Source organism: Amblyomma maculatum, chromosome 1 (genome assembly GCF_055883805.1).
Source record: "Amblyomma maculatum isolate TAMU_Amacu chromosome 1, ASM5588380v1, whole genome shotgun sequence".
Taxonomy (NCBI): domain Eukaryota; kingdom Metazoa; phylum Arthropoda; class Arachnida; order Ixodida; family Ixodidae; genus Amblyomma; species Amblyomma maculatum.
In genome coordinates this window covers 104018429-104031321 of record NC_139344.1, presented here as the reverse complement: position 1 = coordinate 104031321, position 12893 = coordinate 104018429, and the positions used below count along the sequence as shown (strand labels likewise).

Here is a 12893-nt window from a genome sequence, read left to right as displayed (position 1 = left end):
AATGATTTTTTATAGCTATAAGAAATTTTGTATGGGCGTCCTCTCTTGTAGGCATGTAGCGATGCTGTAAACGCAATGTGCAACATTTTCGGAAGGCCTTAGCCAGAATCTGTTCAGCTCTCGGCACAGGACAATTGCACTCCTTCGTGGCCAGAATCTGTCCAACTCCCATTTCCTAATACCAGCTGCCCATTCCTGCACTTGGCCTCTTCTGACATGTCACACACCCACGAGGGGGATCGGCCAGTGCATGATTAGTGCCAAATAAACTGATTGTAGTGGTTTGAATGTAAAGGAGAGTTTATGCGTGCATGATCACCCACCCTTAGAACGCGGTAGCTGTCGTCAAAGCCCCATTGCACCCGACCCGGCCGCGCAATGAAGCTAAGTTGCAGGCGAATCGCCTCCAGGTCCATGTGTTTGGTTTTGTTTATGGGAGTTTAACATCCCAAAGCGACTCAGGCTATGGGAGGTGCCGTAGTGGAGGGCTGCGGAAATTTAGATTACTTGATGTTCTTTAATATGCACTTAAATTGCACAGCACACGGGCGCTTTCCTTTCGCCTCCCTCGAAAAGCGGCCGCCGCAGCCGGCATTCGATCAACGCATCCCTGGCCACAAAAGTCGAGAGCCCTAACGGTTGCACCACCGCGGCGGATAGGTCCATATGTGCTTGCCTCACATTGCTTTCATATGCGGCCGCGTTGGACGCAATGCTTGAAGACAGCCACCGTGATAACCATAAGCATGGGCGGTGCACAAGCCAACTGAAAGCAAAACTGGAAAATATTTTATTGCAAAAGCAATACTATGCCAGGTTTAACCACTCGTCGCGTGGTCCGTGACCCGTGGACCCCCCTGCTCCTCGACCTCCTAGATCAGCCTGCCATGACATTTGAATTCACGTTACCCCTATTCCACGGGCAGGAGCTGCCAACTCGGGTCGCTCCGTTCGTATGGGAGGGTTGATATCAGAATCAGCCTGCCAGAATCGTTTGCATTCTCTTTACCCCTAGGCACGTCCATACGGCTTGGTTAAAGCGTCACTTTATATATGGGTTGGTAGTTTACGCTCTCACGTCATACCGTTAAATGATGAGTCCCCATAGCACCGTATACTGATAGAGCGTGATAGGAGAATAATGGAGCTGGTAAAAGAAGCTTCCGCCGTTGCTTTCGCAATTCAACTAGGGTTAACCAGAGCTAAACCACAACTATTTTTTTAATCACAGAAATGATCCGGAATAGCAAACAAGTAAAATTTGGCGGTATTGGGAACCGTTTCTGAGCACAGTTAACAAATGAGTCCGCCAGTTGCATCGATGAATTTGCAAAGGAGCTCACAAACCGAATTAAACTCACAGCCCCTATCCCACGTACCGAAGAAAAGAGCAGAAGCATGTACTAAGGATAGGTACCCTACAGGCTTGCGAACCGCCCGAAACAGAGAGTGTAATACTCTACTATTCGCGTAGGTGTATCATGATGCTACTTCAGGATGCGACAGCTACAGGGCTCTGAAGTTTTGCGGGAATATTTCAAATGGTACGGGCCCGAGTTCCTTCTTCATCAGTACCACCATCATCATGCGCAAAAACACAGCAACCACCTTATTGTATATAGTTCTCTGGCCCTTGTCAACCGCAAGGTTTCATCGATATCACCTAAAGGAAATAGGCTGCACTGCGTACGTGGTAATTATACACGGCTAAGGGGACAATATACATATTTGCCTTGGCTAATGTTACGCCAAAAAACGTGCACATGGATTCTGCACATAGATTCCCCACGCCGAGATATGTTTTCCGCTCTGTGCAAATTGAATTCCTTTAACAAAGCGTTCCTCACTTTTTTTAATAAACATAAAACAAATGAATCCGGGTAGAAACTTGAATGGAAATTAGCATGCCATTTCCTTCAGGTTTTCTTTGAAAAAAAAAAAGTATTACTGTGATTACGTACCATCCATGTTTTCACCCTTTAGGTAATTTGAAAAAACTCTATAATGTTATCACGCACTACTCTCACGGTACGTGCGGATTATTCGGCTCGGAACATACGCTATAATGCTCAGACGTTTCTCTGTCAAAGTGAAGCACAAAATCGTGCAAGGACCGAGAAAAACCCCGAGAAATGACAATGATGGAATAAACTGGAAAGAGTACTTGATGAAGGTCATATTTATGCATTTCTTGCGACAAATAGAAACAGAAAAGAAAGTCGGATTGTAGTACTAAAGTACTGAGAGATATAAAAGAAAATCAAAACAGATTACTATCGGTTCAGGCCTCGCATTCGCGTACCTTGTATTTTTCGATGGCCGGCAAGATAGCACTCGGCTCCAGACCTGCGACGATCACCAAGCAGGCCCCGTTCGCGAATGTGGCGCTGTTGAAGAGCAGCCCAGACACGTGGGTAACTGGCGCTGTTCCCAGCAGCACATCATCTTGGTCGATCACTTTGATCCGCTCGTGCCTACCGGAGAAGAAAGCGCGCTTGTAAATTAGCGTAATCTTTGAGCAGAATTGGCATGGTTCTAGTGTGATTTGCTCACAACCTTGTTTGCTGCATTTCACAGTCCGTAACGGGCTCGATCGTGTGTCAACGATGCATCGCAGGAAATAACCCAGAGTGCGCGCCATGACGAGGCTAAGATTCGCCGCGACACAGGGTAGATTCGATTATCAGTTCCGGACTGTCCGGGACTACTTGCTGACGGCTGCCCGGCGTTCTTTTTTCCTCGGGTAGGCCAGAAGTCCCGCCCAAGCTCCTAAGCCGGCGGCCATATTGAGTTAGACTCCGAGCGCATTCAGAGTACTTTTCGTGTTTCCTGCAGACGATATCGTGCGCTAAATAATGACACAAGCTCTAGCTTTGCATCTTCGCTTTCATGTCTTATGTTCTCTACAGCTGGAAGCGTTTGTTCGTGCAGTCAAGTTCTTCACAGCTGTTTCGCAATCTTTTCAACGCGCAGGTCTGAAAGCGTCGCAAGTGAAGTGCTGTGTACTAAAACAGCTAACGCTTGTTGTAAATGTCATTTCAAACGCTTTTGTTACCTTTCGAATGCGGCGAGCTGGGTTTTTTTGGAGGAACTTCGCTAGTAGCAACGGCAAACCAACCCTGTACAGAGTTTAAAACGCTTCGCATTCAGGCATATCACGCTCCGTTTGCAAAAATCTCCGATTGACTGGCGTCTCTGTTATCTATTTTTGGTGTTATACACACGCCAAAAGATAAACGTGCGTGCGGCGTTACTGCGAAAGAACTGGTGACATGATCGTCCGCTGAAAGCAAATGTTGGAAGGAGCTTGCAAGATCATCTGACCATCACGCTACTTCCTGTCAGAGCGGAAGCTGAGACCTGTCAGCAAGTAGTCCGAGACTGGAAAATCGAATGTCGCCACTGTCGCAGCTACTCCGGTGTTGTACAATGCAGTTCATATTAGATCGACATGTAGTGCAGGCTTATCGGTGCTTATCGGTACCACTAAGGTGCTCTTCTGGGCTGAAAAAAAAAATAGTGCCTTAGAAATACGCGTGTGTTTGTAAAAAGACAGTGCGTTGTATTAGTTCGTTATGACATCTTATGAAATTCAGAGGTCACCCTCAGTTTAACGGGGAAGTAAAGATCAGCACCATATACTTCGCACCTACTACAGGGGTAGGAAACTCCGGCAATTTTCGGTTTCAACCAGCGCATCTGACGACTGACGGAAGCTAATTCAAGGCCAGTGGCTAATGCATATTAAGGAATGACACTCTTCTGTTCACGCATTCGGCACGATAAGATGCGGCGGTCGCCGAGTTGTCTAAACCATCGGCATAGGGAAGGGTTCCTTTGTCGCCGGTGGTGGTTCGAATAGCATTCGAAAAAATTTTTTTTTTTTCAGCGTTTCAATGGGTGTTTCAATACTCCTTCGGCCGGCCGAAGGAAACCATCAATTCATTTCATAGCGGCCACTATGAAATAAATTGGCGCTAGCGTCTTATATGAGGGACAAGGGGTTACTATGGAAGTTTTCTGCCCCTGTCTACGCTGCAGATTTCCGCCGTGCTTTCTGTGAGAAATGACATAGTTCCATGTTCTGACCTAGCAGTTCATTTCTGCCAAGTGCACTGGTAAAAGCTTTTTATAGATCGAGGGTTATCAATAAGCGCATGTGTTTTTGTGTTCAGTATCGCGTATATGGCCGATGCGTTAATAGGCAGCCACCTCGCGTACCTCTTCTATTTCCCAACCTACCTCAGGGTCAGTTAATTAGGATGCGAGATAACACTACACACACGAAAGCAGTCAAGATGGAAGTTAAAATAGCTTCATCTAAGGTGGCTAGGAATACAGAACACCGTAGAAGAGATAATTAGAGCCCAACACGCTCAAGATACTTGGGACGACTACACCGGGTCATCTGTTGCTGAACAGGACTACCCTTACTCGTAAACCGGATGAGCGGAGACGCAGATCATGCCGGTAAGGATACTCAAGCAGAAGTTAAAGCTAATGCTGCGCAGTAAACAACCCGAGCTCAATACGGAGAGCAGGAAGGCGATAGCCAAATTCTCACCCTCACATTTTATCGCAGGCAGGACATAATACCTACTAATTCGGCCATACATCCTGAACGGGACATGTAGCGATCGCTGCGGTTATAATGAGATCCGAGCGAGCCAAAGTAATTTTCCCATTTGACCCGAAAAACTGGAACGGGCTGCTCCGTCTTTCACCTGTACAATTCATCATGCGCTGTCGAATTCACCATTTACTGGTAGCGACTAAACCAACTTGTCATCAGTACCTTATACGACTACTCGCTAGGAGAACATCGCAACAGTATCAGTCGATTCTCAAACCGAACACCTCGTGGAATAGTTGGTGCCTGACAGAGGCCTTGTCAGGCACCAACTGCCTTTCGCTTCTGTTCCTCCGTCAGACATCGTATTTGTCTGTTGTCAAAAAGTGAAATAAATAAATAAATAGCACCCACAGAGGGACTGAACCTCCCCTCAAATAATCCCATCCGCTCTCATCAAATACCTGTCATCTGTGGACCAGGACTTGAGAGCATGGGAACGTATTGCTATTTCGCTAATGTACATGCGCACCAGAGTCTGTTGACTTAGCGTCTATGGAACCACCCTACCCCGTTGGTGGGAAAGGCAAGAGAGCCACGGAATACAAATATTATAGACAAACCAGGACGGAGTGCTCTCCTCCTCATAAACGGTTAAACCTAAGCCTAACTCTTACATCTCACGCAAATTGGTCAGCATTGTCATTACACATTCCCAGCAGAACGTAGCCAACGTTGCCACCAGAAAGCGGATCTATGTCACTATATATGCGCATGCCCTGCGCCTAGGATAGTCCCCGAAATAGGTCCCCTACTCCCTTTACTTGCGAGGAGGCTCTGCGGGCCGCAGATGATGAGAGCCAGATCGTCCTGGTTCTCCGATCCTGGAATAGGATTCCGTCCTATAGAGAACACCTTTAGCTTTTGCTTAGAGCGCAGCTCTTTGGCGCCCGTTCCGGCGTTTCGCGTCGTCGCCGTTGTCCTTCGTAACCAGCTCCGCAACCGGGGCAGCGCGCGCTCCTGTCGCCACCGTTCGCCGCTACGTGTACCCTCCTTCACCCCCTCGTGTTCTCTGCTGCGCGTGCTCCTGCTGCCACCGTTCACCGCTGCGCGTGCCTTCCCCCCTCCCTCTTCCTCCGTGGCGGCAACTGCGGCAACCGCGCGTGTTCTGAGAACACCGTCGCCGCCACGTAGGAAAAGGGGGGGGGGGGGGTACACGCAGCTGCGGCAGGAGCGCGCGCAGCAATCGGAGAACGCGTGTTCTGAGAACACCGTCGCCGCCACGTAGGAAAAAGGGGGGGGGGGTACACGCAGCTGCGGCAGAAGCGCGCGCAGCAATCGGAGAACGCCGCGCACGTAGGAAAAGGGGGGGGGGGGGGTACACGCAGCTGCGGCAGGAGCGCGCGCAGCAATCGGAGAACACACTGCTCTCCGATTGCTGCGCGCGCTCCTGCCGCAGCTGCGTGTACCCCTCCCCCCCCCCCCCTTTTTTTTTTCCTACGTGGCGGCGACGGTGTTCTCCGGTTGACGAAGTGCCGACTCGGCATCAAGGGTCACGGTGCGTGCATCCTAGGCTGAAACGCAGAGCCACGTTGACTTGACTCGCTAGCGGCGTCAGCGGCATCAGTCAGTCGCCACTACTCTTCGCCGCGCAATTACGTTCCTATGGGCTCACGCGCTGCCTCCCGCGACTTCCCGATAACTTAATTGCTCTCTTCGCTCCTCCTCCAATGTCACCCCTGTACGGCGGCAATCAGAGCGCCGGATCGGTGGCGACAGATCTCGATATGTGCAATGCCCGAGCCAAAACGCATAGCCGGCGCCGTTCGCCACTGAGCTGCGCTAAATTTCGAATTAAGAAGTAACGTAATCGTTGCAATTTTTTTTATAAGCACGAAATGCTTTCAGCTCTCGTTGTCGGCGACATTGAGGTGACATCGAGCCAAAACAGAGAGCAAACATCAAGATACCACTTTCCCGTCATCCGGGTACCGATATGCCGTCGCTTAGTCATAGACTGCTGTCTGCTCGGCACTGATTTCCCTTCATCCGGAATCCGAAACAGGAACATCCGGGCACCGAACGAGATTTAACAAAACAAGTGGCTACTGCGCCCTCCCCAAGGATGGCGCCATGGTCCCACGCACTCACGCACGTAGAACACGGCCCGACACCGGCAGTCGACGCGGCAGCAGATCGAAGTGCGTTCCGACATTTGGAATCAAGTCTGCCGCTGTGGTGCGGCATCAGCTCATATCGTTTCCGCCTTTGGCAGGTGGATGTACACACGGTAATGAAACTTTTCAACATGCTGCTTCTGCTACATTTTGTCAGGCCTTCGCCTCGTCGTGGCCTCGTCAATGCCGTCACCGTCACAGCTGTTTAAGGCAAGCAATGGAGCCTGATGAAGGGAGAGGTAGAAAGCGTCTTGTGGAAAGCGATAGATTTGTGAGTATGACAGCAGAAGATTGTCTGGCCCTGCCGTCAACGTCATATGCCCGTAACCATTTCATGCTATACATCTACTCTCCATTACAGGAGAGGCAGTAAATTTTTTTTTTGCCAGTAAAATTATTCTCTCTCTACACTTTCATCTTCCGCGCTGTTATGCGAACGGCTTCGTAAATATATAGCTTATTTTGTACACTAAACATCCCTGAATTCTGTCTGAATGCCTGTGGTGCGCAAGACAGCTGGCAGCTGTACGTATTATCCACTAATTCAGGTCAATAGCAAAAAAGAAAAAAAAAAAATCTCATGTGTTTTCGTTCGTGCATAAAACGAACCCCTCACTCTTTAGGTGTTTTAGCAGTCAGGGCTCAAATACTTCTGCTAACAATAATTATCCAAAAATAAATAATATAAGCTAAATATAGACTACGTAATAAGAAACTGAACGTGCAAAAAGCCAGTGTCACCTCGAGCCGAATATACCGGCGACGGCGTTTCGATTGGACAGCAGTGTTCCTTTGGGCAGGCCCGTGGTGCCGCTTGAGAAGAGGATAGCCAACAAGCTGTCAGGATCCACGCTTGGAAGTGCCACCGGAGGGCAGCTGTGTCGCAGTGTCGAGAAGGGCATCATGCCCTCATGCTGGCCGAAAACCACCAGTGTCTGCAATACATCCGGCCAGTGCTCAAGGTAGCGGCAAGAACTCTCGGCGAGAGACAGTAAAATAACTTTATTTAATAGCAAATTTGAAAACCTTTCCGGGAGGGCTCCTCAATCCAAGAGTCCTCTGGCTTCTCCCGCAACCTGGCGCAATTTATTAGTCTGAGTGATTAGTCGGTGTGTGTGGCCAGAAGGGTGGTCTCTCAAGGGGATAAAGGTGGGTGAGCGTATATGTGGGATGCATTTGCACGCGGTAATTCCAAGGTATAGTGATAGTGTGCGCTTAAATCATAGGGGAAAGCCGCCTCTACAGGGGGACCCATCGTGTATACCTATATGGCATAGTGCCGATTTGGGCCGCACGCAAGGACTGAGTACACGCCTGTTATTAACGCTTAGTGAAACAGCTCTGATAAGAATTTGTTTATTTTTTTTTTTTTGCTTTTTACATCAAACGTTTCCCATCAATTAAATGGTTAAAAATGGCTTAATTAATTTAATGGGCACAAAACAAAAAAGGCAATAGCCGAACGTTATTGAGGTGACATCCTGCAGCACGTTCCTTCTACCCTTATTTTTTATGTGAACTTATTGTGCTCTGCGTGACTTCGGTCGCTATACTTCGTCTCAGGAGCTGTTTGCAGCACTGCGAAAGGCGGGGACGCCCTAGCCCAATGAGGTTCATGAGCAATATAATAGGGGATTCTGCTCCTGCCCTCCTTTCGCGCCTGGGTACCTGTGTTTCTACCCTCGCCTACTTGGGTAATTATTTCATAAGGCGTGACAGCAGAAGAGCGCCGCCGTTAGACGTGACTATAATATACGCAAACAATTTTAGTTACTCGCTGTACATCTCTGGGTGACTGAAGACAAGCCACAATTAAATCTTGAGTTGCGGAATCATATGTTGTACATTGCCAAGCTTCGGTATAAGTGCTGTTCTAAGATTGTAACACATATAATGCACAGACCCTTGCATATTGTGATAACGCGTGTCTTTTGCATATTTTCACACAGCGCGCTTCCGGTAGGTTTAAGTGCTTCAAGTGTCGATAGTTCTTACCTTTCTGTGATGTCACAGTGCTAACCTAGCCAGCATCTGCACATATTGCCTTGTTTTCCTCGAAATTTATACGCAAATGATAAAATCTAAATATCACGTAACTTAACGCGCTATTAAATTAAGCGAGGGGACGGCTTAAAGCCGAACATATTTAGAACGTTGCGGCAAAACAACCTCACAGCCTAAGTGCGCTAACTACGACCGAGAAAAGGAGCTGCGAGTTTGCCACAACTGCAGGATTGCTGGGATACTATATGGCGATCACCACAGTCTAAATACTGGTTAGTACCGCTCTGTGCTCATCCCTGGTCGACAACCACATTTAGTCATGGTTTAAAATGCCAGTATAGTCAGTTAGCGTACAGTAAAGAGAAAAGCGCACTCACCTAGACATACGGACAGTGATATGGCAACTGAAATCAGAAGATGGCACCAAGGAAGCCCATACGCAGGCTTTCGGCACAGAGACATGCGTGTACGCACATGTACAGCCTTGGTCAAAAAACTTAAGGCCGCTGCGAACAGCCCGGGAGCGGTTGCTCTCCGCTATCGCGGCGCTGCCACCGCCGGCGCGCTTCGGCGCTCGCTGGCGCCTAGGATAAAGAGGGCGAGGGAAGCATCTCTCTCGCTCTCAAGCATCCTTTGATAACAGCGCTCAGGAAAAACTAGTGCGGCGTTCGTTCTGCCCGCTGCGAGCTCTTCTTGCGGCCGCCGTGATACGGCGGTTGTTGTAAGAGGGTGGGCGGTTGCTGTACCTCTTGTAAGAGGGTGGGGTACCATGTACGAAACAACACCTAGCCATAGCAGTCCTCACCTTAACGCTGGACACAGTCTCACAGGCTTCCGCAACCTTTGTGGCGTTCTCTTCGTCGCAGAACACAATGCACGGCTTCGTGTTTTCGAATTGGTAGCGGACTTCCCCTGCACGTGCACAGAATGACATAGGATCGCTATGTTTTGTGTTAGTTATTCAGCACGCATGTCAGCTATTACGTTTACGTTAAGATCCCCGTCTACTACCAACGTGATAGTAAACCTTCGAAAAGAGGTTGTGCAATAAGTTGGGACTGCATTTGCCGGTTTGTTTGTTGGTATAACGTTATTATACAGTGTTTCAAGATATTTTTGTTCCAGACGTTAACCCAGCCGCCGGTTCCTGAATTATAATAGAAAATAATGTGTTCAATTTGGCTGCAAGCCACTTTTCACTTAAATACAATTACATATATCTAAAATAGAAAAAAAAAACGGCTTGACAGCCCAGCTCCAGCTCTGATGGAGATAAGAGCTGAGCTGTCGGAACAAAAGCGGTCGATGGCACAGGTCGAGACTACCCTGTCGACACATCGGAGTTCTTGCTCGCAGTACTATCGGTGCTCACTCCTGCATGGACAAATCAATAATAGATATGTGAGATTAAAGAGCAACGGCCTTGTAGCGACCGGTGGAGCCTTAATGGTCTTTCAGCAAACCTGTTCGACCTGCATTGCTTGCTTTTGTGCAGCTATATCTCGGGTGGCGAAATTTTCATGTAAATATGACGCGTAATGTATTTAAGAAACGTTACATTGCGACTGTACGATAACCACAGGACGAAATTATAAAACCAAACATTTTAATCAATTGGGTGGGACAATTAAATGTCGGTTAAGTTTGCTCCCTTGATTAGCGGAGCAATGCAGCGCCATGCAGGTCAGGAAATGTTGTTGCCAAATTCTGTTGTTTCAATATGTATCCTACAATGGCGAGTTCGAACCCCATTTGGCCATGACCATGGAAGGTGCGCTTTTAAATCGGCAGTATGACCTTGCAATAAAATTTTCAGAACAAAATTTCAACTGCCAAAATTTGTTTTCGTCACTGGCTACTATTTAGAAGAAACGTTAACAAATCATAACAGTGCAAGTAAAAAAAGTTTTAAAACTTCGTTATTAAGATTGGTTACTTAAGCCCTATTCTTAAACGCCACAAAATAATAAAAACGTGCACACATGCCCTACACTCAGGCGCGCACGATGAATCAATAGCTAAATTCTAAAGCCTTTCTTCGCCTGCTGATGAAGCGGCATACATGACCGTCGAAATTGCTTGCTGTGTCGCCGAGATGCTTGGCTGCATTGGCCAAGCAGCCTTCACAGCGCAGAGATCCATGCATTTCTCAGTGCTGACACTGACTTTCACCTTAATATGTGTACACTGTTAAATTCAGTGCGTGCAATATTAAGGATTTGGCGCTTTTTTTAACAGGAGCGAGAACTGTTGCAGTAATTGTGGAGTCTGTAACGTACAGCCTTTATCAAAAGTTTACAGCCCAGGGGGTCTACTTCTGAGCGATACTATGTGGCTCGTAATGCATTCCCAGGCTTTCATACTTGCTGAAGGCAAGAAGATTTTTCGTCCTACTCTCTCCAATGGCTAGGCCTTCCACAATTATTACAGAAGTCATATTATACGGTTTAAATGCAAACCCTCTGGGCTGTAAACTTTTGATAAGCTCAGGACGTGATAAGCTCAGTCAGCATCGCTGAGCAAAACGTACGCACTGAAAGAGGATCACGGCATGACCTCAGTGGTCAGAGCTTTATGAATTACGCCTGCATTCAGTGCCTCGGAAAGGATTTAAAAAGAAACTGGGGAGAGATCGCGCTTATCGGGTGACTGCAAAGATAAACAGTGTTAGGCCGACAGCATGCAGCGTTTTTTTCTACTTTCTCGGACGCAGACTTCACGGTTGCAGTTTTGCACGTAAAGAAAAAGGAAATTCGCTCTATATTTATGGAACAAGGAGTCGGAGCACTGCCACAAAATACCACTTAATAATTGCAGGCCTCGGCCTGTATATACCGGTGAAATGTCGGTGGCCTCAGTTGAGCCCCGTCGCCTGTAAATAGGTAGTTATCTTCCAGTATTTGAAAACAGAGAGAAAAAAACAAGTTGTCATTTTTAATGAGTACTAAATTATTATCACATTTCTTTTTCTCGATGATCTATTGATCAACAAAACAGCAGGAAATAATTTGAGCTGGCCGCGGCATCTACTTTTGAATTCTGAAGCACTTTCTGAAGGAAATAAAAGAGGGCAGCGATAGAAGTAGTAGTTCAACTGTCCCAACCGACAATCATTATGTCGCTGTGGCTACCTATGGCTAGCAGTGCTCGCGTCATGACCAGCAACATCAGCTCTTGTGTGATCGTCTCAGCTTTTCAGACAGAGTCCTTTTACTGCTACCACGATCTTAGGACCCTGGTCGAACTCTGAAAGCAAAAGGCGCGAACTGATTGCCTCTCTGGACAGTTGAATTTTGTTCAGCGCAGTCGTGTCATCAATGCGCTATGAAGACTTTTTGTGACCTACACTTTAAACTTTTTTTTTCAATACTCTGTACTTAGATAGACGCCTCGCCCGCGTGCGCCGGGAACCACTTGATTCTCACTTGTCTGCTGCCATCGTCGTTCTTGGTTGCCTGCAGTATGCGCACAGCTTCCTTCGCTATCCTGCCTTTGGCGTAATTTCTCACCGCCTGCCTCGAGTCGCATAGCACTGTGTGGCAGTCGCGGTCGGCGATGGTCAGGGCGATGACTTTGGCGGGTTGGTTCAGCACTTTTTTTAACAGCGAAATACGAGCATGAAGGAATGGAGGGACACGGAGAGGGCGCTGTGCCCATACTTTTCTTCTTCCTCGTCTTTGAGCTGTTAAAAAGCATCTAGGAGTTTATCAACTGTTCATCGCGTTTCATGTACTATTCCCCCCTTATTAAGGCGAAAGTCTTATTAGCAGTCAAATCTGTCAGCAATATCTATGCGCGAAATGTGTCCCCTCAAACTGTCACTTAAGAAAGAAAAATCTTGTCGCCGCCAGGTCCCTATTATATGTATATAGTCATATGATCTTCATGTTCTGATTAGGGTTTTTATTTTGCGAAATATTGTGTGACAAAGCCGAGCAATAAAGGAAAAAAAAAAACTCTACGTCGCGCTCGTGAGAATGGTTTAGTAATTCTCCTTGTCCAAAAAAACGCCGTAGGGTGCTTAGAGAAACAACTACAGCGGCAGTAGGTAAAGAAATAATTAAAACGAGCAAAAATTAAAAAAAAAACCTGCTGCCGACTATAGGATGACGTCCGCGGTTTGGTGACGTCACCGAGACATT

At 47.5% G+C, this 12893-nt stretch overlaps 1 protein-coding gene across 1 annotated transcript in view; it reads right to left on the bottom strand.

The window, feature by feature from the left end:
• Positions 1–12893, bottom strand: part of LOC146203394 (putative 4-coumarate--CoA ligase 1) — a 44894-nt gene that overhangs the window by 12911 nt on the left and 19090 nt on the right. Inside the window, exons 3-5 of the mRNA XM_084588723.1 lie at positions 9557–9663; positions 7489–7682; positions 2303–2474 (exon numbers count right to left, since the gene is read on the bottom strand). Coding sequence (XP_084444849.1) covers positions 2303–2474; positions 7489–7682; positions 9557–9663 — 473 coding nt within the window. The remainder of the gene's footprint in view (positions 1–2302; positions 2475–7488; positions 7683–9556; positions 9664–12893) is intronic.